The 27,386-nt window shown below is 38.9% G+C and overlaps 1 protein-coding gene across 2 annotated transcripts in view; it reads right to left on the reverse strand.

Moving 5' to 3' along the window:
- The window catches only part of NAALADL2 (N-acetylated alpha-linked acidic dipeptidase like 2), a 774,686-nt gene that overhangs the window by 14,388 nt on the left and 732,912 nt on the right, over window positions 1–27,386 (reverse strand). For both annotated transcript variants that reach the window (XM_088131936.1, XM_088131935.1), the window contains one exon: window positions 20,095–20,293. In XM_088131936.1, the coding sequence (XP_087988062.1) occupies window positions 20,095–20,293 (199 nt within the window). The remainder of the gene's footprint in view (window positions 1–20,094; window positions 20,294–27,386) is intronic.

A 27,386-nucleotide genomic window follows, 5' to 3' on the forward strand; every position in this document is an offset into this window, starting at 1 on the left:
CAGGAAAAGTTGCTCTTATTGACCTTATGACTTTGAATATATACTTGAAAGTATACTGTAAAAGTCTGCTAAGATCTCAAAACAAGTTATGCAAATAAGTGAAAACTGAAGAGAATGAACATACAGTTTTGCTAAAGCAATTGCAGTAGCTGCTAATTAGCATCCAAGCCAAGTTCAATGCTACGCTTTCACAAACAAGTTTCTTAACAATTTGGGACTACATCTTAGTTGATTGATAGATTCATTAGAGAAGATCAATCCTGAGACTGATAAAGTGTTATCTTGCAGTTACTCATGGAGGACCTTCTCTATGTTGGCACCTGAACTCTGGAATGCTTTCCTTCTCCCTAAAATTCACAAGTTGTCTATTAAATCCTTTGTTATAGAGTAAAGAAGATGACCTTGACAGAAAAATGCAAGAACCATTACCTAGGCAAAGGGGGCTGAAACATTTTTTAAGCCCTGAGAAAAAGATAATATTTGGAAGCAGCTCAGGGAGACACCTCCCTGATTCACTGGAATATAAGAAATACGGGGGAGGTACAGCATTATCAGACTTGCAAAACTCTGTCATTATAGGTTATCTTAATAAAAGTAGTTTTAGTCTTCCTGGAGATCTACCTGATGGAGCTGATATTTAGGCACCTGGTGAAGACTCATTACTTTACTTTCCTGAATGAATATTGAATGAATAATTTCTGTTTTGCTATAGTTTTCCATTCTACCCCTTTTAATGAATGTTTTATTTCATTAATTAAAGTTTATTGTTTCATTTTATAATTTGACCATAAAACACTCCATGAGGCCTTTTTATAGGAAGTGATAGAAGGAATGTATTGCATGTTGTGGACCCCATCTGTGAGAGAACGTCGGCTGACAGAGCCCGGGAAGAGAGCCTTCTCTACCATCGCTCCCACCCTTTGGAATATTCTCCCTCCAGAGGTGTGGTGGGCCCTAACCTTCCTGGCTTTCCAAAAAAGTTTAAAGACCTGGCTCCGCCAGCATGCATGGGGTGATATGGGCTCTAATCTTCCTTCGGGATGGTTAGCGCCCTGACGATACCGCCTTGAATTATCTGCCAACTCTCCATCTTTCTTGAAAGCTATTTATTTATTATTAGGACTGTTTTGTATTGTATTTTAATGCATTTTATCTCTGCTGTAAACTACCCAGAGTTGTTTCAACAAGATGGGCAGTGACAAATTTGATAAATAAATAAATAAGCAAATAAATAAATAAGTAAATAAATAAATAAATAAATAAATATTTAATAATCGAATGAATACTGTAAATAGTAGTACTAGGGAGCTTTAGATTCAATTTCAGAGAAGTGTTTTGAAGTGTGTAGGGGTCATGGGATCTCAGGAAAAGGCTGCATTAGAGTCCTGTGGACAGATATTAAGTTCTTGATCTCACATACCCCAGAACACCTTTTGGAATCAACTCCAAAGCACTTCACAGACCTAAGAAATAGCTGCACTGTGAATTAGTCCTTGTTACTCAAACCCTTTTTCAGAATTTTTCATCTCATTTCTTTCTTCTCCATGTCTTCTTTCCAAACACCAAAGGACAGTCTGTACTTCATCCTTACAGGGCATATTCAATCCTTCTTGGGCAACTAGAGTCAGGAGTTTCCTTTCAGGATAATTATAAAATAATGCAAAATTTTGAGTTTCCCCAAACCTGCTAATATCATATATTTATATAATTTCTGGCTGGATAACCAATTGCCTTCACATCTGAACTTCAAAAATAAAGTGATGGTAATGTCTTCAGAAGTGGAGAGAGAGAGAGAGAAAGGATGGTTTTGGTTGTTACGTACTCCAAAAGGTTGCTATGTTTTCCATATTTATCAACATGAAAGGCAATTCTGCATTGCTTCCAGCTGCTTCTCAAACTAATTTCAGAAATTCCAGTCCAGATTGTAAGTGGGTGGCAATGGGGCCATACTGGTACTTAGTCCAGACTATGGACACCACAAGACCTGACTGGTTGTTCTCCTGGTTCTTGCCCTCCATTGACTGGCTGGTTCCTGTATGGACCAGCCTTCCAATGTCTGCCTTTTCCTTTGCCACCAAAATCCTTTTGTGCCAGGTTAATACTTTCCAATTAACCATTAACTTTAGATGAAACTTGTTTTGTTTTTAGTTTCTAGAGTTTCTCATTTTAATAATTCAGCTTGATTGCTGGAAGTTTACTGTATCTAGAAGTGATGGACAAAGAGACATCAAAAGTGATTGGTTGGAGAAGATTGTATATTATTTTGATTATATGCTTGTTTTATTATATTGTGTTTGTATGTTTATAATAATAGCTATAGTCAAACTTTTGTACATTGCCCTAGGATATTTTGGGAGATGGAAGGTTTAGAAATATTTTCAATAAATAAATAAATAGATGTATAACTGTCAGAAAGCTGCTATGCAGAATTTTAGTCCTGTTTAAACAGGAATTAGGTCATTGTTTCATCCCCGTTTATATTTCCTCATACATATTAATTTATATTTCATGAGACAAAACCTCAGAAACAGACGCAGCCTTCAAGCCTCATTTTGCAGCAGTTGTGAATCCGAATTTTGTTGACAATGTGTCAACAAAAGCTCCATGTAAATGCCAGCATTAGGATGTGCTTAAAGTTGGTTTGATTTTTTATTTTAATATTCATTACTGTTGGCAGAAACAAATTCAGTGCAAGGTCCCTAAGTAATAATGACTAATCTGATAATGCCCTTACAAATGTCTGCTGTGGTTTTGTTCTTTCCTCATTATTCCTAATCATGCTGAATCACAGCCTTGCTTAATAAATTTTAGGAAGAAAAATGCTGAATGTAACTTAGTTACGATGACCCAAATTTTATACCTGAAGCAGATGCTGAGAGCAAGGAGATGAAAACTGTAATGAAGATTTGCAATTCTTTAAGGAAAATATTATGTTTATGAAAAAAACAGCTTCCTTATTTGTGGATCAGAAAGCTATTATGAAATGACACGGGAAACAGAATTAAACTAATTTTGTCTTTTCATGATTTTTCTCTTATGTTCCTTCTTTCCAATGGAAACTTGTACAAAGGGTAATGGAAAAGAATCATTTTTATTTTACGTAATTAGTTTATTTTATTATTAGTTATAGCAACTGATACCTCACTTGGTGTTATGGATGCTCTAGTTCAGTGATTCTCAACCTTTTTGAAGCTGCTGCCCCCCTAACGAGCGGAAAATTTTTCAACACCCCCCTTTGTGAAAATCCTGTAATTTAGGGTATGGGGACGGGGGGAGGAGTTACTGAATTATAAAAGGCAAAAATTTTAAGTAATTTTTTTCAGTAGACTTACACACCAAATTTGTTCGATTTAACTCGATACTTTTGCCCTGGAAGGTAATTGCATTCCTTTTATTAAAATTAAAATGACGAATGCAAAAAAAATGCTTAAATGCTCTTTTATGTAAATACGTTTATTTCAAAATGCTGTAAATACGTATATTTTTTTATGCTCGTTTTTTTAATTTTTAAAATTTTTTATTTTATTTTTTTATTTTTTTGGCAAATGCTTTTTTAATGTTTAAAAATTCTTTATTCTTAATTAGATAATTTAAAAAAAGCAAAAAAAAACACTAAAAGAGTAATATATATATTATATATAAGAGTAATATATAAGAGTAATAAAAGAAGGGACACGGTGGCACAAGGGCTTAATGATGCGGCAGTTGCCGGTCAGAAATGATTGGCTTTCCAGCGGTTCGAGCCCAGCTCCGCGGGACAGGGTGAGCTCCTGTCCCTTGTCCTAGCTCCTTGCTCACCCAGCAATTTGAAAGCTATTCCATCTGTGAGTAGATAAATGGGTACTCCCGTTTAGATGGGAGGAACCGGCGGTGCTGCGCAGGGGAGCAAAATACCGGTGCTGGCCGAACTCCGAATGCAGCCGGCATGAGCGGTGAGCGGCGAGGAAGATCTACAGAGGAGGAAGAAGCCCGGATGTCCCCCTAGCGACACCTGCCGGTCACACAGCGTAATTAATTGTATTATATGTACTTTGTGAGCCACCCAGAGTTCCCCATTGGGGGGAGATGGGCGGACAATAAATCGAATGTAATAAATAAATAAATAAATAAATAATAATATCAATGAAACATGCTTGATTATGTCAGTGGGACGGTTGTGCTTGATGGTTCAGAGCCATTTTCTGAACGTTTGGTTCAATATTGTTAGAGAGATGAAGGCGCAAGTCCCCTTTTTCCATGATTTGGAGTCGACTTCTCTTTTTTGTAATTAGATCAGTCACAGCACTGAATCCTCGCTCGACAAGGTAGGAGGAAGGGAAGGCAATTAAAAAATTTTTGATGATAGTCCACAGTCCTGGGTAGAGGTGATTGATGTTACTTTGAAGCCAAAATTCTGTGAGACGATCACCATTCTGGAAGCTGGCTTTCAAAGTTTCATTCGTTGAAAGTTCGGCCAATTCCTCCTGAATCTGAACCTCTGCTGTCTCAATATTCATAAAAGGGTTCATGACCCATTGAGGGACTTCCAGGGACAAAATATCCTCAAAACGCTCAGAAAAGTCCTTGTGCAAAGACTCAAGGTGTTGACAGTAAACTTGTGTTTCATCGAAGGGGATTTCACTGCTCTTATGCAGATCTGACAAGATTGGAAACTGGCTGAACTCATTGCGACCAAAATTCTGCTTCCACAAAGTGAGTTTTTTTAGGAAGGCAGAAATAACAGATTTTGTTGTGATCAAATTGAGCTCTTCGCCTTGAAGCTGCAAATTAATTCCATTGAATTTTGCGAATGAATCGGCCATGTAAGCAACATCAATCTTAAATTGTAGCAATCTGTCTCTCAGAGCTACATCTTCCTCTTCGAGGAACTCAAGTACAGAGTCGAAAAGATTCCAGAACCTATTGAGGCAGGCGCCTTTGGAAAGCCAGCGAACCTCGGTGTGTAGAAGCAAGCGATTGAATTCTTCATCGTTGTCCTTACACAGCTGCCCGAATAATCGATCGTTGAGAGCATTACTGCGAATTTTGTTCACAGCAGAGATGACATATTGTAATGACTGATGCAAACGGTCGCTGAGGTTTTTTGCAACTAAATGCTGTCTATGAATCACGCAGTGAACAGCTAAAATACCTGGTACCTCTTTCTTCAAAAGGGCGATGAACCCACGATGACGACCCACCATTGCAGGAGCTCCATCGGTGGCAACAGACATAATGTTCGCAGGAGGAATATTTTTCTCTTTAAAATAAACTTTGACAGTATTAAAAATAGATTCACCTTTAGTATCTGCAATCAAGCTTCTTGCAAAAAGCATCTCTTGAATAATTTTTCCTTCCTTCACAAACCGGACGTATACTAACAGTAAAGCCTCATTAGTACTTGGCAAGGTTGATTCAACAACCGGAAGAGAAAACTCGGTGGGTATCAAAAGTTTGCATAAGGAAGCTTCAACATCTTCAGCCATCTCATCAATTCATCATCGCACTGTATCATTGCTTAATGGGACATTTTTTATAACATTGGATGCGGCTGGATGGTGTAAAACTGTTTCTAAAACTTCCTTGACAGCCGGCAGAATCAACTCTTTGCCGATGGTATGAGCTTTCCCCAATTTAGCAATTAATTTTGATATATTATAAGAGGCTATCAAACCATCGTCACATTTTTTTGATGAGGTTGCTAGTAAGCCTGAGACAGACGGTGCCTTCAGAAACTTGTCCCTGATGTTCGTGAAAAACGACAAATCTTTATTTTGTTTGTCAGGATGAATTTTTTGCAGATGCTCTTGCAAATGAGACGGTTTCATTGCCTCATTAGATAACACTTTGTTACAAAGTAAACACATGGGTAGTTGCGAGTTTGACGGCGAAGGAACAAATCCGAACTTCAAGTACGTGGAACTGTATTGACGACACTTCTTTTTATTAACCGACATCATTGACGGCTGCAAAATATGATGAGGGAAAGATAACTATTTCTCAAAATTAATAATTCACGACCCCGATAAAGAACTAATAAGCGCACTTACCTAGCCAACTGGCCAAATAAACAATGAAAGTAAATCGAAACTGAGGGGAAAAAACAGAAATGAAGCGAACGAAAAGCAACTCAAGAAACACGGATCAAATCAAACATTCATATTGAAAGGACGCTCAACGCACGCACTGCAATTAATGACGCAGGAAGACAGCTGACGCACGCGCTGTGATTAATCGTGCGGGAAAACAGCTGATGCATGCACTGTGCTGGTTGGGATTGGAGAAGAATCGTAGTGTCGAGTTCTTCAAGGTCAGCCTACCTAGAATACAAATTCGTCTCACCATTCTTAGAAGTGTGTGAGGGCAGCCGTCGCGTAAGTTCATTTTATTGCTGGTACAAATGGTGTAAACTGGATAATCGATTTAATAAATTTTTTTGGGAGTTTTAAAATTAAGTTTGAATGCCAAAACATGCTCAGCGCCCCTCTACCACCCAAAACATGCCCACCGCCCCCCTATCACCCAAAACAAGTTCACCGGCCCTCAGCATCCTCCCACTGCCCCCCGGGGGGCGGTACCACCCCCGTTGAGAACCAATACTCTAGTTTATCATTCAAAGATCTGGATCACATCAGATAGGAGTCGAGCTGTGGGAGGAATCTCTGAGAGTGATGAGCCAGATACATCTTGCTCCAGCCAAGCTCTGAACAGATGTTAGTTAATGAACACTGATCTCCTTTGGTCTAGAAGACATTGGAGAGGGCCAATTCTGAGAGCCAGAAGATGATTAAAACGAACAGCTTAGACTTGATATCTATTTACATAGGCTACTTAACAAACCAGAATTCTGTTGAGACAATCATTCTACCTTTTGAGTTATGGTTCTACATTCTGTGAATTCTGAGCTCTTGTTTTCATTTCCCTCAGAAATTCTGTTGCTAAGCCAGGTTTGGATCTTAGACTGGCTTCACTTAACTTAAACTGATATTACAGTTTAAAACTTGAGTTTTTGAGACTAATGACTGCTGATGACAGTCTGACTCAGATCCACTCTCACTTGTTTTTGAAACTGCCCATGACTTAACAATTAACTCCTGAACATCTACCACTGAAACAACTTTGCACCCTGGTACAGGCCACCTCTCCATTCATAAAGCACTCAAACCAGTTAACAGTCAAATACAAAATAAAATGAAACAAAACTGCAGCTTTAAAAAATCAAGTTTAAAGTCAAGGAGGAAGACCTTGATTTATTTTCTGAAGGTGGTAAGAATGGAATTTAAATACAGTTCCTGAGGAATATCTTCCATATTCCAAGGTGCTGGTTGTCACATATACAGCCAGAATAAAGCCTTTCTGAACCTCCTGTCTCTGATTATTTCTGCTCACCCCATCAGCATTGGCAGAGCTGCCCAGGTCACTTCTTTTGGAAGATGTCACCTTTTTGGACCTAGAAATCATGCCTTCTTTGTTGCAGCACCTGCCCTATGGAGCTCTAGAAAGTGAGAAAGATGACCTTGATAGACATATGCAGTAATCATTGGCTAGGCAAAAGAGTCTGAAGCATTTTTTAAGTCCAAAATGAGATAACATTCAGAAATGATTCAGGTAGTTCATGGAACTATAAGGAGAAGGAGGTACAGCACAATAAGACTTGCAAGATTCTGTTATAACCAATCTCAATAAATATAGTTTTAGTCTTCCTGTGGAATTGATTTCCTGGTCTGGCCTACCTAGTGGGGCTGACAGGAACAGAAATCCAGATGGTCCTGACCCTTTTGGCCTTTTGTAAAACATCAAAGACCTGGATGTTCCCTCAGGCATTTGGGCTAGAAGGTTAAACCAGCCTTGTTGGTGGATTTGTTTATTTTGGTGTTGTTATTTTGGAATGTTTTTAGACCCAGAACTATAGGCCCGTATGTCATATTATGATATTTAAAGAGGCCTTCATCCACCCACACAAGAAATGGGGCCCTGGAAATAGACCTTCTAAGAGGGCCTTTCTTGACAACCTTAGTATTCAGAGAAGTCCATATTAAGACAGACAGACCCTCAGATATATAGGCCTTAACCTTACGCTGTTTGGAAAACAATTGGTAAGCAGTGTATGTCTTTCAATGCAAGCATTACAGGATCCTGAAATTGTGTGCCAGTTTTTATTTCACTGCCCTTTCTAAGCTGCTTGAATACAACTTATAGATTTCTTAAATACATTAAATTATTAAAATAATAATTTTATTTCAAAAAAAGTAACAGAGCCCTGTAAGCATTGCAAGCATATTAAAGACATTCAGCCCCAGATTCTTCATCTTCTTGGACCCTCCTTTTCCTCTTTTTTAGTACTGTTTTTAAATTTTGACGTTTTATGTATTTATATGTATTTATGGTTTTAATGTTTTGTATGAGTTGCCCAGAGTCCCCCATTGGGGGTAGATGGGCGGGGGAGAAATTCAATAAATTAATACACAAATAAACAAATAAATAAATAAATATTTAAAATATTTAAAACTAATGAATATTATTAAAGCCAAGCAGGAAAGATGGTTCTTTAAGATTTCTTGAAGGTATCTAAAGAAGGTAGAGCTATCAAACCTAGAGGAATAACATCCTATAAACTGAAGCAACAACTGAGAAAGTTGAGTCCTAAGCCATCACCAGATGAGTTGGTAGCACTCAAAGGTAGACCGCTACTTGTTGGGCAAAGGTCAAAATTACTTATTGGAAGGTATTTTGCCCAAAGCAGCTTGCCCATTTCTTCAGGAGTCACAAAGTGAAACTGATCCAGTACAATCCTACAAGAGCATCTCCCTCTTCGCTGATTGTGCAGAAATTTTGCAGTTCAGGTCGGCCAAGATGCAAAAGATTTTATCTGCAAAGAACTCATTAAAAGCATCACAGTCAGACACAGTATCTAAAAGCAAATCTGAAACAGAAAAAGCTAGAATTAAACCCTAAGAACCCAGAAAAATTCTACTGGAGTGAATGTCCTGGTGTGAAGAATGAAATAGCTTCTTTGCTGCAAGTATTATCACAGCATAAGCTTTCAAGTTGAAATTTCCAGACAATTTTTAAGGATATACAGACTCTTCAAGAGTAGCCTCAGGTAGAATGCATCAACTGTTAGAAGCATTCTGTCTGGTACTAAAGGCTTGAGACAGAGAATAAAATATGAATATATCTATCTATCTCCAGGACATTGAGGCTGCCGATGTGAAGACCCAGAAGCTCCTCACAATGTACAGAGGTTTCCACCCCAAGTCCAACACCCAAAGATTGTACACCAGCTGCAAAGAGGGCGGGCAGGGTCTTATGAGTGTCAAAGCCACTGTCCTGGATGAAACTTGGAGCATCCAGGAGTACAGCACTAAGATGGCACTCAGATGAGCTGCTGACAGAATGCTTAAGGTAACAGCAGACATGGGAGGAAGTTCAAATGGAGGAAGTACCATGGCAAGACCAGCCCCTGCATGGAATGTACCATCGACAGATAGCTGAGGTGGCTGACATTGGGAAATCCTGTCATTGGCTAGAAAGGGCTGGACTAAAAGACAGCACTGAGGCACTGATCATAGCAGCACAAGAACAGGAACTAAGCACCAGATCCATAGAAACAGGGGTCTACCACATTAGACAGGACCCAAGGTGCAGGTTGTGCAAAGAGGCCTCAGAGACAGTCCAACACATAGTGGCAGGGTGGAAGATGCAGGCAGGAACAGCATATACTGAATGGCACAACCAAGTAGCTGGCATTGTGTACAGAAACATCTGCACAGTGTATGGGCTAGACCCTTCCAACTCCAGATGGGAGATTCCACAGAAGGTCATGGAGAATAACAGGGTTCAGATCCTGTGGGACTTCCAGATCCAGATGAACAAGCAGGTACTGGCCAATCAACCAGACATCATAGTAGTAGACAAAGACCAGAATACAATAGTAGTGATAGATGTAGCAGTGCCAAGTGACAGCAACATCAGGAAGAAGTAGCATGAGAAGCTGGAGAAGTGCCAGGGCCTAAAGGAAGAACTAGAGAGGATGTGGAAAGTAAAGGCCAAAGTGGTCCCAGTGGTGGTAGGAGACTCAAGGCTGTGACTCCTAAGCTGGGAGAGTGGTTCCAACGGATCCCAAGAACAACAGCAGAGCTCTCTGTCCAGAAGAGTGCAGTGCTAGGAACAGCTAAGATACTGCGCAGAACCCTCAAACTCCCAAACCTCTGGTAGAGGACCCAAGACTGAGGAAGACACGTACCACCCATAGGGGTGAGAGGGGAATTTTTACACATGCACACACACATATCCACCTTTATTAAGTGTGACCCATACTGTTTCATTCACTTTTTTCCTTTTCTAAACATTGTGTTACAATTCTATTGCCATTTTATTGCTCATCAATGGAAAAAATATACACTTGTAAACAGGATACGGGAGCTGGAGTTCAACTTTTCTGGAGAACACCATGTTGGAGAAGAGTCATAACATACAACAGAGGCATAATATCATTTTCTATACTGAACTTATTGGAACATATGCCCAGAGGTAGCACCATCACATAGTGACATTGGGAAAGGCATACATCTTCAGTACTTTCCACAAGTGGAGGGGGATCATTTAGTCTTGCACGCATTTTCTGTAAACGTTTGGCAACCTATCAGAATTCTGTTCAGTACATTTTTGTTCAGGGCGACCTGTGACTCCCTTCAGAAGGAATAATGGCTGCTTGGAACTGTGATTTCTGAGGTGTTTCTCTTATTATTTCTCAACCCAACCTATTTTAAGAGGAGGTACATGCAGACGATTCTTCTTGAAAACAAGTATATCTCACAGCAGTGGTAGATGGTCCACTAGAAATAAGCACTAATCTACTGGAGGAAGACATAGGGAAAGCTAGTAACTCTTCCTGGGTAGCAATTCAACACACACCTCCCCCTCCCACCAACATATCCCCTATTTCTGATGTTGAGATATGAGGGTTGTTGCTTATTCTAATGGTACAAGAGTGAGATAGACATTCAAGTTTGGGAATACTCAAAATTTTGCAATAGTTCACAAAATCTTTGTTTTACAAATATCCTCAGACTCCAGTTCCTCAATGATGACTGAGCACACTCGGTGAGGAAGGAATGCAGATTGTTTTCTGGTGTTTGGGAGTAAGCCATAGTGGAAATAAAAGGAATTAAAAATTCTGGAAGAGGGATCATGTAAACTGAAGTAATCCACACTGAAGCTATTTGTTAGGCATGCAGAGCTTCTAATTTCATTCCAAAGAAGTGCTTTGGAGGGTGTGAGGGTGTGAATGTACCACAACTGTTCCAGTCTTTAAAGTAGCTACATCTTTTCCTGGGATCACATGGCAGGTTGTGAAGCACATCTGTATGATCCAAAGTAAAGATTCAAGTGCCTTAAGAAGCTGCAGGCAGGTACAAGGTTCTTCACACATTCCTTCTGGGAATTGCATCTGAAGCACTGTGAGGACCTAATATCTGCCATGAAATTCACAGAAGATGTAAAAGATTCTGGGACATTTCATAGAATAGCAATCAATTTAAAGGGAATACTGGCAGGTCTTCCAGATTCAACAATAACTGCTGTTGATTATCTGGATAAACATTTGAACTCAAACTTCTCAGAACAACCTTCACTGAGGAGCCCCAGTGAAGATAGCAGAGAAGAAGAGGATGTTTTGACTCAGTCCTAACTAGAACATACATTGTATTTTCCTGCAGATATTTATTACTGGAAAGATCAGTAACATCGGACAAATTACCTTTCACAGAAGCTTGTTTGTAGTTACTGATGTTCTCACTGAGGCATTGGCTACTGATTGTTTCTAAATTTGACGGCTCTATACCACCACTTATATCAAGCTACTATAATTAAAAATATTTGCAGTGAAGGGTTGTCTTTCAGGTAGAATGAGTTACTTGGAGACCCTGAAGTTATAAGTATTTTTAAACTATTGATTTTCATAGGGTCAACATCTTGGCAGAAAGGGTTAGCCAACTGACATAGCAAGATAACTTTTAAACAACTAAATTCTCAAGCTGAAATTCCCTAGTGTTTCCATAATGCTTGCCAGCAAAAACCCTGCAATATTTCTTCAAAAACATTATCTAAAATAGCCAGCCATGTAGTCTCAGGCCACAGGCTCTGGAAGGCCAAGGACTGGAGCCAAATAAGCAGAATACAAAAGGAGAAAGAGGACACCCAGGTGGAGAGTTCTGCAGGAAACAACTGCTGCAAGGCCAGGAAGTGGTGCCACTCCAAATCTCAGATATTTCTCCACTTATGCATAGTATGGAAAATGGGATCTTGAGTTCTCTCTGTCTGTCACAGTATGTATAATGTGACAAGGGTTACTGAAACTTGATGGGATGATTTCATGACTGGGTCGTAGCACTGGAAGACCTTAAAGGAACAGGCCCAACGTAAAGGGTGGTGTTGTACTCTGTGTGTGTGTGTGTGTGTGTGTGTGTCACTAAGATGATCTTGGCTGATCATAGGTACGTAGAATTCATTGATTCTATTATACTCAGTTTTTACTGGATAAGCCTCTTTGCTAGAGAGCTGTGCTACAGTTTCATTTGTATGCTTAAATTTAGTTTTGCACCATTGCTATTTTATACTGGTATCAAGAATTTCACAATTCATATTAGCAGAAATACGTGGGAAAATATCTAAGAAAAAAATGGAAGACCTATTTGCTTATCAATCCAGCCTCCCATGTAGATATGTATATTTAACGTAATTTGATTAGCTTTCCATACTAATTTAATTAGTTAGTATGAAGTATAAATCAAATCCATTTTTCTGTCCCCCTTAACAGTGGAACATCTTGCTAAAAAAATGCAATCCATTAAAAAATCTATACCCATTTCTATCTGCAGCGTTCAGCATATGTTACATTTATAAGAAACTTCTATTGTACATAGTTTTAGCATAAATTCCCAACAGTACCTATCTTTAACATAAAATACCCAGATGCCATTCCTTATTACAGATATTTGCCTCAGATAGGTTCTTAAAAGTACATTTATCTTATGTAAACTCTGTTTTGAAATGTAATGATCTATTTTTGCAAGTAACTTTCAGAAATGTATTTTCTTTTGCAGATGCATGTTTCACAGGTAAATAGATTTGGCGGTAGCTTTCTGAACAGACAAAGAAGAAGCCACTTCCTAGAAAATTTTTTGCAGGATTTTATTGACAGTACTTAAGCCACATGGTTCACCAGATGTAGCTGCATGTTCATTGTTACTTTTGTAATGGATACATAAGCATCAGGGGGGTATATGCATATTATTGAGTCTAACTCCTCATTTAGCATATTCCAATCAGTAAGCACACAATCTAAGAAGGATATTAATGAGTTGGAAAGGTTTAAAGGAGTGTAAGGGCAATAAAGCATCTAGGAAAAGCCAGCATATTTAGTTTAAAGAAAAGAGAAATAAAGGGTGAAGGAGGTATCTGTTATATGGATCTTAAAAGCAAAAGAGGAATGACAACTCATTTCAGCCCAGTGAAGATACTGGCTGAATCTGCAGGAAAATGGGTTTAGTTTCAACATTCAGGAGAAAGTCCTGCTTCTGAGAACAATCCAAATATTCTTCTTGGAGATATTGAGGAAAGATGTCAGTATTATGATATTTTAGATCAGGGAAGGAGCCCTGAATCCAAACACATTTTCCCCATTCTACCTCCCCACAACAGTTCTTCACTTAGGCATCAAGACTATTAAAATTGATAGGCCTGTCTTCTAGAATTTGTCTACTTTCCTTCTGAAGCCATCTAAGCTAACATCCAACATTATGTCTTGTAGCAACCCACATACTGATTACACACCTTATGAAGAAATACTTCCTATCAGTTTTAAATCTACTAGTCAGCTTCACTGGCTGATCTCTTGTTCTTGTGCCCAAATATTTCAGGCTAATAGGTCAGTGTTTCTCAACAGTTGTTGGCTAGGGAATTCTGGGAGTTGAAGTCCACACTACTTAAAGTTGCTGAGAAACACTGTAATGGGTCCTCATGCAACCATTATCTATGACTATCCACAGTGTTTAATTCTGGAAGAAGACTCCTGAGGAAAAGTTATGCTACTTCTACTTCTGTGTTGAGATATCATGGTTATCAGTGAAATGAGAACTTTATTGTTAGCAACTAATCATTATGTCTTTGTGGAAACAGATTATTTCAATCTTTTACCATTCCATGCTTTACTGTTTCCTCTATTCAGCAAGTTTGGTTACACAGAGTATAAAAGTTTTGCAAAACATCTGCCAAATATCTGATCAATACTTCAGTACAGATCTCCCAAAGTCCAGAGAACCCAACTGCTAAGTAAGTAGAAGAAGGTGGTGCTTAACTCACAATGTTCCTAGTTTGACCGCTACAAAAGCAAGATTCTACTGCGAGAGCCTTGGAAGAATTTCTTGTACAAGTTATTTGGTTAAGAAGGGACAGACAAGCTGCTAGTGCAAGCTTTCTGTCAGTTACAAAGTAGGGTATTATTGTGACCAGACGTTCCGATGCCTGGCTGTAGGCAAGAGAGTGATGTCTACTGTTTGCACTTCATAACATTGCTATAGTTCAAATCACACATAAGAGAGAACAGCCAGTAATCTTTCAAACAAGATGTCCCTCACCATTCCATTTCTTACTAATAGCTTTTTCAAGTATTCTTGCAGTCACAGAACACAATGTGCTGAATTTCATGAAAAACGTGATATTAATGTTGTAATTTTACACTCTAGAGCTACTGAATGCATACACTGAAGACATGATGAAATATAACGTGTTGCAATAATACATACAGCTATGCTTATCACTTCGTGGTTCATTGCTAAGAATAATACCATCTTCTTAGTATTTGAAATTCAGGCTTTATTCATAGCTTTATTCAATGGTAGCTGGTATTCACTGGGGCAGAGGGTATGGCAAAATTAAAAGGGACAGTTTGTGGAGCCAGAAAGTAAGGCATGCAACTTCAAAGCAAGAAGCGGTTGGGTTCACACAGCCCTCTTAAGTAAGTCAGTGAAAGACCTAGCAGATGTATTTATACAACACACTAAACTAGGTTAGTGTTGATGTTGGTTTGACTTTGTGTAGCTTAGTGTACTGTGAGAACTCAAACCCTTGGGTTGGTTTATGTGTTGGATTGGTACAATGCATTGTGTAAAAAGATAAAGCAAATATGTCTGGGATGGGAGAGGGAGTTATGTCTTGATTTATATAACACTAGAAAAGCCTGTATTGGAATCCCATTTACCAACGGCAAAAGCAATTCATACACTGAAAGGACCGTGCTTAAATTTGTCTTCCAAATTCACAAAAGTTTTCCCATCAAAAAAAGGCCTCTGCCCCATCCTTAGGTCATTTGCTTTCAAATGGTGATAGTGGTACAGTGGTACCTCAGGTTACGAATTTAATTCGCTCCGTGACTCTGGTCGCACCCCGAATTGGTCGCACCCCGAAGCAAATTTTCCCATAAGGTTCAATGTAATTACCGTTCATTCGTTCCGGCGTCCGCAGACCATGTGTCAGGGGCGGAAAAACGGCCGCGGACCACGCGGCAGGGCAGAAAAACAGCCGCGGACCACGTGGCACGGGCGGAAAAACAGCCATGGACCACGTGGAACAGGCGGAAAATGGTCGTGGACCACGTGGAATGGGCGGAAAATGGCAGCAGACCATGTGGAACGGGCAGAAAATGGTCGCAGATCCGGTTCATAACCCGAGGTAAATTTTTGTGGCCGGAGCTGGTCGCAACCCAAAAAGTTCGTTAGCAGAGGCGTTCGTAACCCGAGGTACCACTGTATTTCTTTACTGTTGTGAGATGGCACAGGATGCTTTTGGTGCTTTGTTTGTTTGGGTTTTCCTATGCCACCTCTCTCTAATCCTTCTGCAGCCTTCCTGGCTCCCTAGGTTTCCTGATTTGGAAAAGACCCATGAGAGGAATGTCTTCATTATGTCTTCTTCTGGGACTTAACCAAAGTGTGGAAAGCCAGGAAATGACACAGAAACACTTGGCTACCTCCTAACGAAGAGCAGTACAAGAACCATAAACTCAACACCTGGAAATTTTCCATCAAACTGAACAAGATTTTCTCATTCATAATAGTTTTGCATAAGCAATATCTGGCATAGCACTGATGAAAACAGAATGTTGGACTAGATAGGACTTTGTTTTAATCCACAATCTTATGCTCTATGGCTGCCAGATAAACGTATTCATACATTATGTTCTTCTGATGATAGTGTCTCTGTGTCATGTCAACATCTGAGCTTGCATGGCTGGGTCTAAGCTGAGCTCAGCTAGGTCAGATCACTAAAATGATCTTGGCTGTTCTCCAAAAGCTAAGGAGACCTAGAGTTAGTGTTTGGATGACAGACCACTAGACTACCTGTAAATGCCAAAGCAGTAGGCTAGATTGGAAATTTTAAAAAAAATCCTGGAAAATCTCACTGTACGGATGTCCATCTCCCTACTGTTGGCAAAAGAACTACATGAATACTTTAGGTTGAGTCAAGCTCAACTCTAACAAGACTTTGCCTATATCCAGACAGCAGAATGTTTTGGCAAGAAAGGCTCACTTTATTACTTCTTTTGGGGGTTTTGCAAGAATTTAGACTTAGGTGGTCTAAGACCTTCGCCACCCGCCCCCTTTGGTATTAATGGTGATTACTCCACTCCCATTTTATATCTGAATTACTATCTGCTTGTTCTTTTGTTTTCTCTGATGACTGCATTGTATTATTATTTTTATTTTTCTATTGTGCTCTTAATAGTATCATTTAAATATAAAAAAAAATGCCATGCAAATATTTATCTTTATAAAGAATAGAATAAATTACACTTGCTCCCATGAGATCTTGTTATGGACAGTCAGATATCAACATGTGAAATAGATTATTTATGCTTATTCAAGCAGAAAATAATGGGCAGTAGAACTGCTATAATAGAAACCCTTTACTCTGGGGCAACTCAAGTGAAGAATTGGAGAATCATCGAATAATATAAGCTACTATCAGATATCTGAAGGGCTGCACACATACTGATGGTCTCAGAATTAGACCTCTCAGTCTCACTTTTGCTCTCCATACATCTTGCCAATTTGATGTACCAGGTGTCAATTGCCATAATTCATAACCTCCCCAAATTTCAGTGATTACATTAATTACCCATAAATCTCAACTGCAGTTATATGGTTCTATCACAGATCATCTCATCTTGTGTTTGGATTGAGATACCACATAATGGCTGACAGTCTTTTAGAAACAATAATGTTGGTTGCATAATTGGCATGTCAATAATTGTGTCCATTGTCCCAGCCCAGACGAATGATGAAAAGATGATGGGAACAATGTGGGCATAGGTCATATGTAAGCTATTGTCATGTTACTTAGGTAATTTACTTTATTTATTACCTAGGTAATAAATAAAGTAAATCAGCCACAGAAATTATGCTTTTTGGCCAGCACAGGAAAACACTATTACAGCAAATCTAATATCAGTGCTAAATAAATCTTCCCTTTCCCTTTCCCTTTCCCTTTCCCTTTCCCTTTCCCTTTCCCCTTCCCCTTTCCTCCACTCCCCTCCCCTCCACTCCACTCCACTCCCCCAAATATTTCTTTTTAAGAATTAAAAGGATGCTAGAAGGAGGTGTTGATGGCCAATAGCATCTGAAAAGCAACCCCTTTGCTTTTGTCAAGTACAATGACTAAGCTGAAAAATGTAAGTCCCAATGACTACATAGAAGACAATCATTCTACCAGTCCCCCACAACCCTCGAAGAATATGTGCTTTATTATGAAAATATATTCTATCTTCACAAGGCAGTAAATTATAGTATTTATGGAATCTTAATGATCTAAGCACGGTTGGAGCCTGAAGGTCAAGGCTGCAAACCGCATCCTAAATTTCTGTTTACCAATGAAGCTTTGTATTTATTACCGTACTGTTTTTGCTGCTATAGTTAAAGGTCTGCCAGCGTTTCCATTATAAGCCACTATTTCAGAGGTTTATAACTCACTCATAAATCTCCACTCCAGGATGAAACGCAGTGCAAAACAAGGTCTCCAGTATGGAAGCGTTGCTTCCCCCCCCCCCTCTTCTCTCTTGTTTGCTATGTGGAAATTCTTATTTTTTAAATGTAGAAGCCAATTTGAAATATTCAAGATGCACAATCAACTCTCACTAGATTCAATGGGATGTACATTTTTCAAAAATAAGAATCTAGGGCTGTTCAATATGTTTTCACCATAAGAAGAGAAATCAAGCCAAGTCTGCTTTTTCTTTTTTACTGCATCATTTCAACATTTATGGATATCTACAAATATTAATGACTGGATATTACAGTACTTTCTCTCCAGAGTTCTTAACAGAAACTGCCAGATACATTTTGCTATGGATATTGGGCTTCTAAACTCTAACATATTGAGTGGGGGAAATCAGATCAGGGAAGAGGGCTGTGTGGGTGTGTGCGTGCATGCGTGTGTGGTGTGTGTGTGTGTTTTAATTATAATGACTAGCCATGGTAGCTAAATTGATCTTGTGAATAGTAGTTGAAAAGATCAGATGACTGCATGGTTAAATTTTGTAGATGGCTTTGCTGTAGTAAAGGGATAGGCAGTGGGTTCTAACATGAGTGAATATATTTGGACAGGGCAGCCACATCAGCCTGGAAAAGATGCAGCTGCTTTAAAACGTTGGGGACAGATCCTACATAAGCAACCATTTGATCTCTGAAGCACTTTTCCCTCTTTAAATCCAAAGCACTGCATAGTCATACTACCATCAACTTTCATAATGCCTCCCCATCATCTGAGCTGCCATTCTTAATCATCATCATCGTCATCATCATCATCATCATCATCATCATCATCATCTAGTCTAAACATCTACCTGACTGCGACCAACAATAATAATAATGATGAGCAAATAAAGAATAGAAAAGGGACATGGCAAGGCAAAGTATTGCATGGCCAGTACACACACACACACACACAAAACTAGATGGTAATGCAGATAACAACAAGACCTGGCAATGGCTAAGAGCAGGAAAGCTGAAGAAAGAGACAGAGGGGCTAATTCTGGCTGCACAAGACCAAGCCTTAAGAACCAATGCATACAAAGCCAGAACCAAGAAGACAGCAACAGACAGCAAATGCTGTCTCTGCAAGGAAGCTGAAGAAACAGTGGACCACCTAGTTAGCTGCTGCGAGAAGATTGCACAGACTGACTACAAATGGCATGACAAAGTAGCAACGATGGTGCATTGGAATATCTGCAAGAAATATCATTTGCCTGCGAGCAAGAACTGGTGGGACCACAAAACAGACAAAGTAATAGAAAACGAAGAAGCTAAAGTGCTCTGGGACTTTAGAATTCAAACAGACAAGCACCTGCCACACAACACCCCAGACTTAACAACTGTTGATAAGAAAGACAAAAAAAGTCTGGATAATGGACATTGCAATACCTGGAGACAGCAGAGTAGAAGAGAAAGAACTGGAGGAAATCACAAAATACAAAGACCTGTGAATAGAAGTAGAACGACTGTGGCAAAAGAAAGCAAAGTTAGTACCAATAGTCATAGGCACCTTGGGTGTAATCCCAAAACATCTGGAGCACCACTGGAAGACCATCAGCATTGACAAAATCACCATCAGTCAATTGCAAAAGGCAGCTTTACTTGGAACAGCTTCCATCCTGCGATGATACCTTTAACATCATCAAACTGCCTATCCCAGGTTCTTGGGAAGGACTCGATAGATGGATAAAAATGCCAAATCCAGTCTAAACAACTGGCTGACTGTGCAACCAACAATAGTATTTAATAGCTGCAACTTAGTGGGTGATTTGTTTTTAAAAATTGTGCCCCCTAGAAAAAAAAGGCCCAAATAAAGTTCCATTGATTTTCTTTGGTGCAATACGTCTCAATAAGGGTGATGTTGTACAGAAGTGTTACAAAATGGCATCTGGCTCTCTGTTACCAGTTGCATTTCATTCAGTGATATCTTGTTGAAAGATTGATACAGCAGATGCCTAGCAAGGCAGCTGTAGAAGGCAAGCAAAATGACCATACTAGTGGACATAACAATAGGAAGTTTTGCTTTTACCTGTAAAAACCTGGAGGAACACCTGAAACTAAGAAGCTTTTTTCGAGACTCTGCAATACATCATTCAACATCCTGACACGGGCAGGAGCTCTTTCGTTTGGGTCATTGGCTGGCCGCATCTCATCTGATTGGAACAATTCTGCACTCTCCCGCAAAGCATAGGCCACCTTCAGCAACTTGTCAACGTGTTGATGGTCATCTGTTAAGAAAGGAATATGATGCAAAAACAGCTTCAGGCTTATTGACCTATTAGCTTACTGACTCATTTCATTACAATCGTTTTACCCAGTAGGGCGCAACTTGGCAGGGGCTGACTATGAGACTGGGAAGTTAAGTTGTCTACATTTCCATTTCTACCAAAAGAAGAAGCTGACATTGGGAGTATTTATTGCTTAAAACATCAAGCGTACCTGGGAAGCTGATTCCAAACTAGTCTAAGCCTAGTATCTAGGCACTTCTTGGTGGTCTCCCATCCAAGAATGAAAAGAAGGTGCCAGTCTTTCTGTTGACTGCAGCATGGGCTGTGGTACCAGTAACTATAGCTGAGTTTATCTGCATTAACAAATCTCTTTTAAACCATGTCATAATAATCTGCATGGAAAAATAACAACACATACAAATGTGTACCTATAAAATTATTTCTTTTTCTGAATACAGGCATTCAATAGTTTTTTAAAAAAAAAATTTTAAAGTAAGAGTTGCACTGGAATATTCAGGAAATCCAAACCTTGGTGGATAAACAAGGTTTGATCTGTGTATATCTGGAAAGTGAAGTGCAGCTAAAATCAATTTAAAGTAGAAGTTTTACAATGTAAATCTCTCTCTTTCTCTCTCTTTCTCCATCCATCCATCCAAACACACATATACTCTGTGTGTGTGTGTGTGTGTGTGTGTGAGAGAGAGAGAGAGAGAGAGAGAGAGAGAGAATGCATGTATGCATCCATGTGTGTGTGTGTGTGCATGTATGCGTGTATGTAGATAGATAGATAGACAGACAGACAGACAGACAGACAGACAGACAGACAGTGTGTGGGGGGGTAAGGCTTATTCACTTCATGGAACATACTCTCTTAACTTCAAATCTATACAGGTTTACCAGGATATAAATTAAATTACATTATCATGAAATAGGGAAGTCTGAATCTGTTTACTTAAAAAAAACAAAACCTAAAATCTGCATGAATATTTATATGCATTTTTATGTGCAATTTTGTAAACACTAAATTTGTACATATTGTGTACATACATATTTTGTACACAATTCCACTGATATATGCCTTTTTATATACTGTTTTCCTAAATCTACATATTTGTATGAATTTTTCTTTCTATCTGTTCTTCAGATATAATCATTCTTCTAATATAGTTTCCATTTTCTCATGAACATGCTGTTGGATGTTAGATGAAAGGAAAGAAAGAAATAATATGTAGGTAATCAATATAAGGCCCTCGTACATAGGGTTACCCTTATAATCATATCATACTGGTCATATATTTATAATTTCCTGGATTTCTTCAGTCTTTCATGTTCCAAACAGTTATCAATCAGTCAGGATTAATTTCTGCAATCTTGGATAAAGTGATCTAGACTGATTTTTTTCCCCCAGATTTGGAAGCAATTCCTCCATCCCCTCTTTTTTCTACTGATTTTATTCTCACAACAGGAACCCTGTGAGGTTGACTGGGCTGATAGAGTGTAACTGGACCAATCACCCAGTGAGATTCCACAGCTAAGGAATTCCTGAGCCTAGTTCAGTACCTTCACTGCTGAATCCCAGCACACACTGGTTTTCTTTGGGGAACTGGAGGCAGCCACTTTTCACTTTAACTCTGTCAAATTCCCCTGAAAGGTTTGTTTGTTTTTAAAGGCTAAACATTGTGGTTCTACCCACTTGGAAACTTTAGGAATCACAGAAGGGTTGTTGGACTTTTGCACCCCTGACTCAGAAGACAGCTCCATTGAGTTTAATTGAACTTGCATTTTATATTAGATTGCAGACAGAGATTTGTGGGAACATAGTTTAACACTGAGTGAAAAATCAACCTCTTTTCTTAAAAAATATTCATCAAAGTTGAATTATACTGGGTATTTTTTCCAAGCAGACAGACATTGAATTGGTAGATATTAATGTATATTTTTTCACAGAAAAATGAAACCGAAGAGGGAGGAAATGAAGGAGAAAGAAGATTGATGTCAGGTTTAGCCCAAAGAACTCCAAGAGACAATGCAAAATCAGTTCAGCTATGTTTATTAGCTACAACCTCTAGCAAGAATCTTCCCAGACTGAAACCCCAGCTCCCGAGCCAGCCAGCCACAACACCGTGAATTCCTCAGGGAGATGCCAGCCTCATCCTCCTGTAGTTCCCACGCTCTTTCGGTGAACTAAAAAAATGCTTATCTCCCTGATCCTGGCCTTCTTAATTCCATTCCATCACAGCTAGTCACTGATTCTTCAGTCTCATCTACCCTACAGAGCTGTAGTGGTGGTGGAGAAGCTAAAGGAAAGGTCTTATGTGCATTGTCTTGAACTTCTGAAGAATATTGGTCGTCATCATCATCATCATCATCATCATCATCAAAAGTAGAGGGAGTGGTGGGCTCCATTTCACTGGATGTAGTAAAGTGGAGGCTAGACTACCATCTGTTGGAGATGCTTTAATCTGGATTCCTGTATTTTAGACTTCCAATATTTTTCTCTGCTTTCAATCACTTACTTCAGTGAAAGCATTGCATTCCAAACTGACTTCTGCTAAAGCAGAACAATGATAGACATGACTAAAAAATCTTATAGAGGATGATATGGACATTAATACAAAAGAACAGCTTCATGATAAAGCAGGAGAGCAATGGGTTATTTGGAAGTATTTGGGACATCTAGTTGCTGAAAAGAAAATCCAGAGCTGCAAAAACAGAATTACAGTGGGAACATGGAACATAAGAAACATCTACAGTGAAAAATGAAATGAATTGGCTACATAGGGACATCTTAGGCAACAGAAAAATGAGATAGACTGGATTGAACCCTTTTAGTCAGAAGATCATACTGTTTACTGTTCAGGACATGAAAAAACAAAGAAGGATATAGTAAAGTACAATGCAGTCGATGACTGAATAATTGTGATGGAATGGAATTATGAAGGCCAGGCTCAGGGAGAAAAACATTTTCTTTCATCTCCTGGGGAGCATGGGACATACAAGAGGATGAGACTGGCACCTCCCTGAGGAATTCACAATGTTGTGGCTGGCATTACTTGGGTGCTGGGGTTTCAGTCTGGGAAGATTCTTGCTAGAGGTTGTAGCTAATAAACATAGCTGGACTGAATTTACATGGTCTGTTGGAGTTCCTTGGGCTAGGCCTGACAATAATATAAATTAGAGTTTGAAGACAACCCTTTCATATGATTATTATCCAAGTTTATACTTCAACCACTGATGAAGAAGAAGAGGAGGTTGACAGGTTTTATCGTTAAGTTCAATTTGGAACTGACAGAACTTGGAAGCGAGATGTGCTGCTTGTGTTTGGAGCCTGAAATGGGAATAGTAAGGAAGAAAACATAGCTGGACTGTGTGACCTAAGAAACAGAAACGAAGCAGGAGAATAATTTATCAGTTTCTATCAATCCAGTGATTTCTTCATTGATAGCAAATGCTTATAAATGGACATCACCAGATGGAGAGCACAGACATCAAACTGCCTATATTACTGGTACAAGGGGGTGGAAGAGCTTAGTTATAGCAACAAAAATGTGGCCAGAGTCTGACTGTGGAACAAATAATAAACTGCTCATGTTGAGTTCCAAGTCAAGCTAAAGCAGAAGAACAAAGTCAACTGGTATCCACAATATGATCTTCAGCATGTATCCACCATTTTAAAGAAGAACTCCAAGAATTGCTTTGAAGTCCTGAACCTTATAGATATGGAACCAGAAGAACTATGTAATGAAATCAAATAAGTTCTTAAGGATGAATATGAAAAGAGCCAAAGACCAAACCACCAAAAACCAAGAAACAGAAGAAGGCAAACTGGTTGTCAGCACAGACAGTAGAAATTTCCAAGAAGAGAAGGGAAGCTAAAGCCAGGAAAGCAAAGGTCTCAGGGAGGAACATAACAAAGCATTTCTAAGAGCTGTTATAAGAGAAAATAAGCAATATTACAACAACATCTGTACAGACATTGAATATGGAAACAGACAAGGAAGGTTTTCCAAACTCAGAAGGAGGCTTCAACCATGAAGTGGATGCCAATAGATAGATAGCAACTGATTCAAAGAAGATCAAGCAAAGATGGAAGGAGTATATTGAAACTGTGTATGGTAGAGATGTCTACATCTAAAATCTGAGAAGATATCTCTTATCTGCAAAAGCCTCTAGTACTAGAAGATGAAGTTAGCTCAGCATTCCAGTCATTACCAAGTTGGAAGGCTATAGGAACTGATGAGTAACTATATAATTATGACAAGCAAGAAGATGTATTAGTAAAGCTTCTAATCAGATGATGTCAGCAGATCTGAAGAATGGCTGACAGACCGAAAGAAGTCAATATACATACCAATACCAAAGAAACAAGACTTAATAGAGAGTGCAAACTATTGTACAGTATCATTAACCCATATGCTATCTAAGGATCATCCAATGCAGATTAGAGCTGTACATGGAAAGTGAGATGCCAGATGTTCAAGATGGTTTTAGAAAAGGCCAAGGAACAAGAGACATTATTGCTGATGAATGATGGATAATTGAGAAAGCCAGAGAATACCAAAAAGAAGTCAGTATGTGCTGCATCGATTACAGAAAGCCTTGATTGTGTTGAACATGTGAGGCTGAGGAATGTGCTTAGAAAAATGGGAATCCCAGAGCATAGATTGCCTTTGTGAGAAACCTATACAGAGGACAGAAAACCACATCCAGATGGAACACGTTGAAACAGATGGCTTCTGGTTGGTAAAGGAGTAAGATAAGGCTATAACCCCTCTCCTTATTTATCCAAACTATATATTAGGTATATATTGAAAGAGGCTGGATTGGAAGAAGCATGTTTAAAACTGGAGGAAAAAACATCAATAACCTGTACTGATATTACTACTTTGATATCTGGAAATGCAAATGATCTGCAAGCTCTAATAATGGAAGTTAAGGAGCACAGTAAAAAATGGAACTAAGATTAAGTATAAAGAAGACCAAACAGGCAACAGGCATAGCAACCAGCCTTAGAATTGTCTATGGAGGTACTGAAGTTTCTATTTACTATCAGTAGTAAAGGAATAGGCATTCAAGAAATATGCCACAGACTTGCAATTTGTAGGATAGCAATGAAGGCCTTATTCAAAAACTCTCAGATGCTTATACCTACAAAGATCAGAATTGTTCAAGCAATGATATTCCGCATGACACTCTATGATGCTTTTGAACTATGGAAAATACCATGGATAGCCAAGAAATCACACAAATAGATCATAGGACAAATCAGTTTAGAGTTCTCATTCAAGGTACAAATAACTAGGCTCAAATTATCACATTTTGTGCACATTATGCTAAGGCCCATAATGAGAAGTTCATTATGTTGGAAAGATGGAATGAAAGAAAAGAAGAGGACAACCAGCAGCAATGTGGATGTGGACTACAGTAGTGTTGGGTGCACAGTTGGAAGAATTGAAGGGCCTGATTTGGAACAGATCATGTGGTCACTAAGAGATAACACAGATTTGATGGCACATAATCAATCAATCTGCTTTAGCTCACTTAGGTGGAAAACATTTTACTTATGATATGGCCACCTCAGTTATATTTTATTAAACAAGCCAGCTTTAGTACATAGATGCTTAAGGGCAGAAAACATATTTTACAAGTGTTAAAAATCCATTGTTGCCCATTATAAGAGCAATTGGTTACACTGAGAAATGTTACCGCATTCAATCCAAATCTCTAGAATAAATATCCAGCCAGCATAGTAAGAAAGGCTGTCTAAAATCTAGTTACATGCAGCAATTGCAGTGAAATATTTGCCATATAATTCAGAAATCAACACCATGCTTTTTTTCCTAGTACCTTTGATTATATTCATTTAACAATTGAAAATAAACCAAATGAGATTATTCATCCTGATTTAGAGAGACATGGCCTAGGAACTGGAATTGTAGGGTAATGAAAATGGTTTATTCTTTAGTGAAATATCATTTGCAACTTCCCCTCATTTTTTTTTCCCTTCAAAGTGTTGTTGAAAGTTGTTTAAGTTGATACTAGGAAGCAATTCTAAATGGAGTGTCCTACCAGTTTTAGCACCTGTGATAATCTAAAGGATAACTCACACTTCCTCCTTTCAGTTATAGCAAAATTAAGCTTACTATGATTGTGAGATTATTAGAACTGTTAAAACAATGCCTCTCACTTCCTGCATTAAACAGAATTTGGATTTCATGACTTCAAAGGAAAATACAAGTATCTGGATGTTACAATGACCACCATGTTTTGGGATGCAGGCCTTTGATTTCAGAAGCACACAGACACAAGGGTCAGAAATTAGAATAGATCTGAACTCTGATTTAACTGAGATTGGTATTTGACCAATCCTATGGGGGTTTGGGCTTTGTAAGTAGTTATCTGGGACCACCACAGAATCCCAGAAGTATAAGCTAGACTGGATTTAAAAAAATAAACAAAAAACAAAAAGCTATAGTAAGCAATGGCAAACCTCTGCCATATTGTTGGCAACCACATCATTCATTTACTTAGCAAGAGTTGAGCTCAACTCAAGGGCATCTTCATCTTTACCTTATATGGCCTATGGGTACATAAAAACATACAATCTTCCATCCCCTCCTGGCTTTGCATAATTTAGAATAATTTGGAATAGGAACATACACTGGGGAAAAAGCAAGATATAGCGACAAATATTATAAGCCTTTCAATGTGTAATTTTGATGTCTCACGGTTCAAAACAGGAGGAAATAGGAAGGATTAGTCCATTTCTCACTCTAGAATGTCTGAATTAGATCAGTTATAGAAGAGAATATATGTAGCTCGGGGTTAAAGTATGGAATCCTTGGTGCTCTCTCAGCTTAGTTTGACTGCAGACATTTCATTATCTGACTGGGTAACATCATCAGTGCTGGTGAGTGTGGGGTTGCTCCCTGTTTATATACAGTAGCTTGCCCTGCCAGTGTTGGTGGGGTGTGTTTTTCTCCTTGGTAGTTCCTTGATTAGGGTATGGTTTTCTGCTTGATTGTTTGACTGGTGTTAATCCTTGCCTATCTGGGTGTAGGCTGCTGGAGACAATGTGTTCTGGTCTTTTTGT

Source organism: Python bivittatus, unplaced genomic scaffold, assembly GCF_059951505.1.
Source record: "Python bivittatus isolate LINGU-HERP-01145 unplaced genomic scaffold, Pbiv_v1 ctg000980_np1212, whole genome shotgun sequence".
In the NCBI taxonomy this organism is placed as follows: Eukaryota; Metazoa; Chordata; class Lepidosauria; order Squamata; family Pythonidae; genus Python; species Python bivittatus.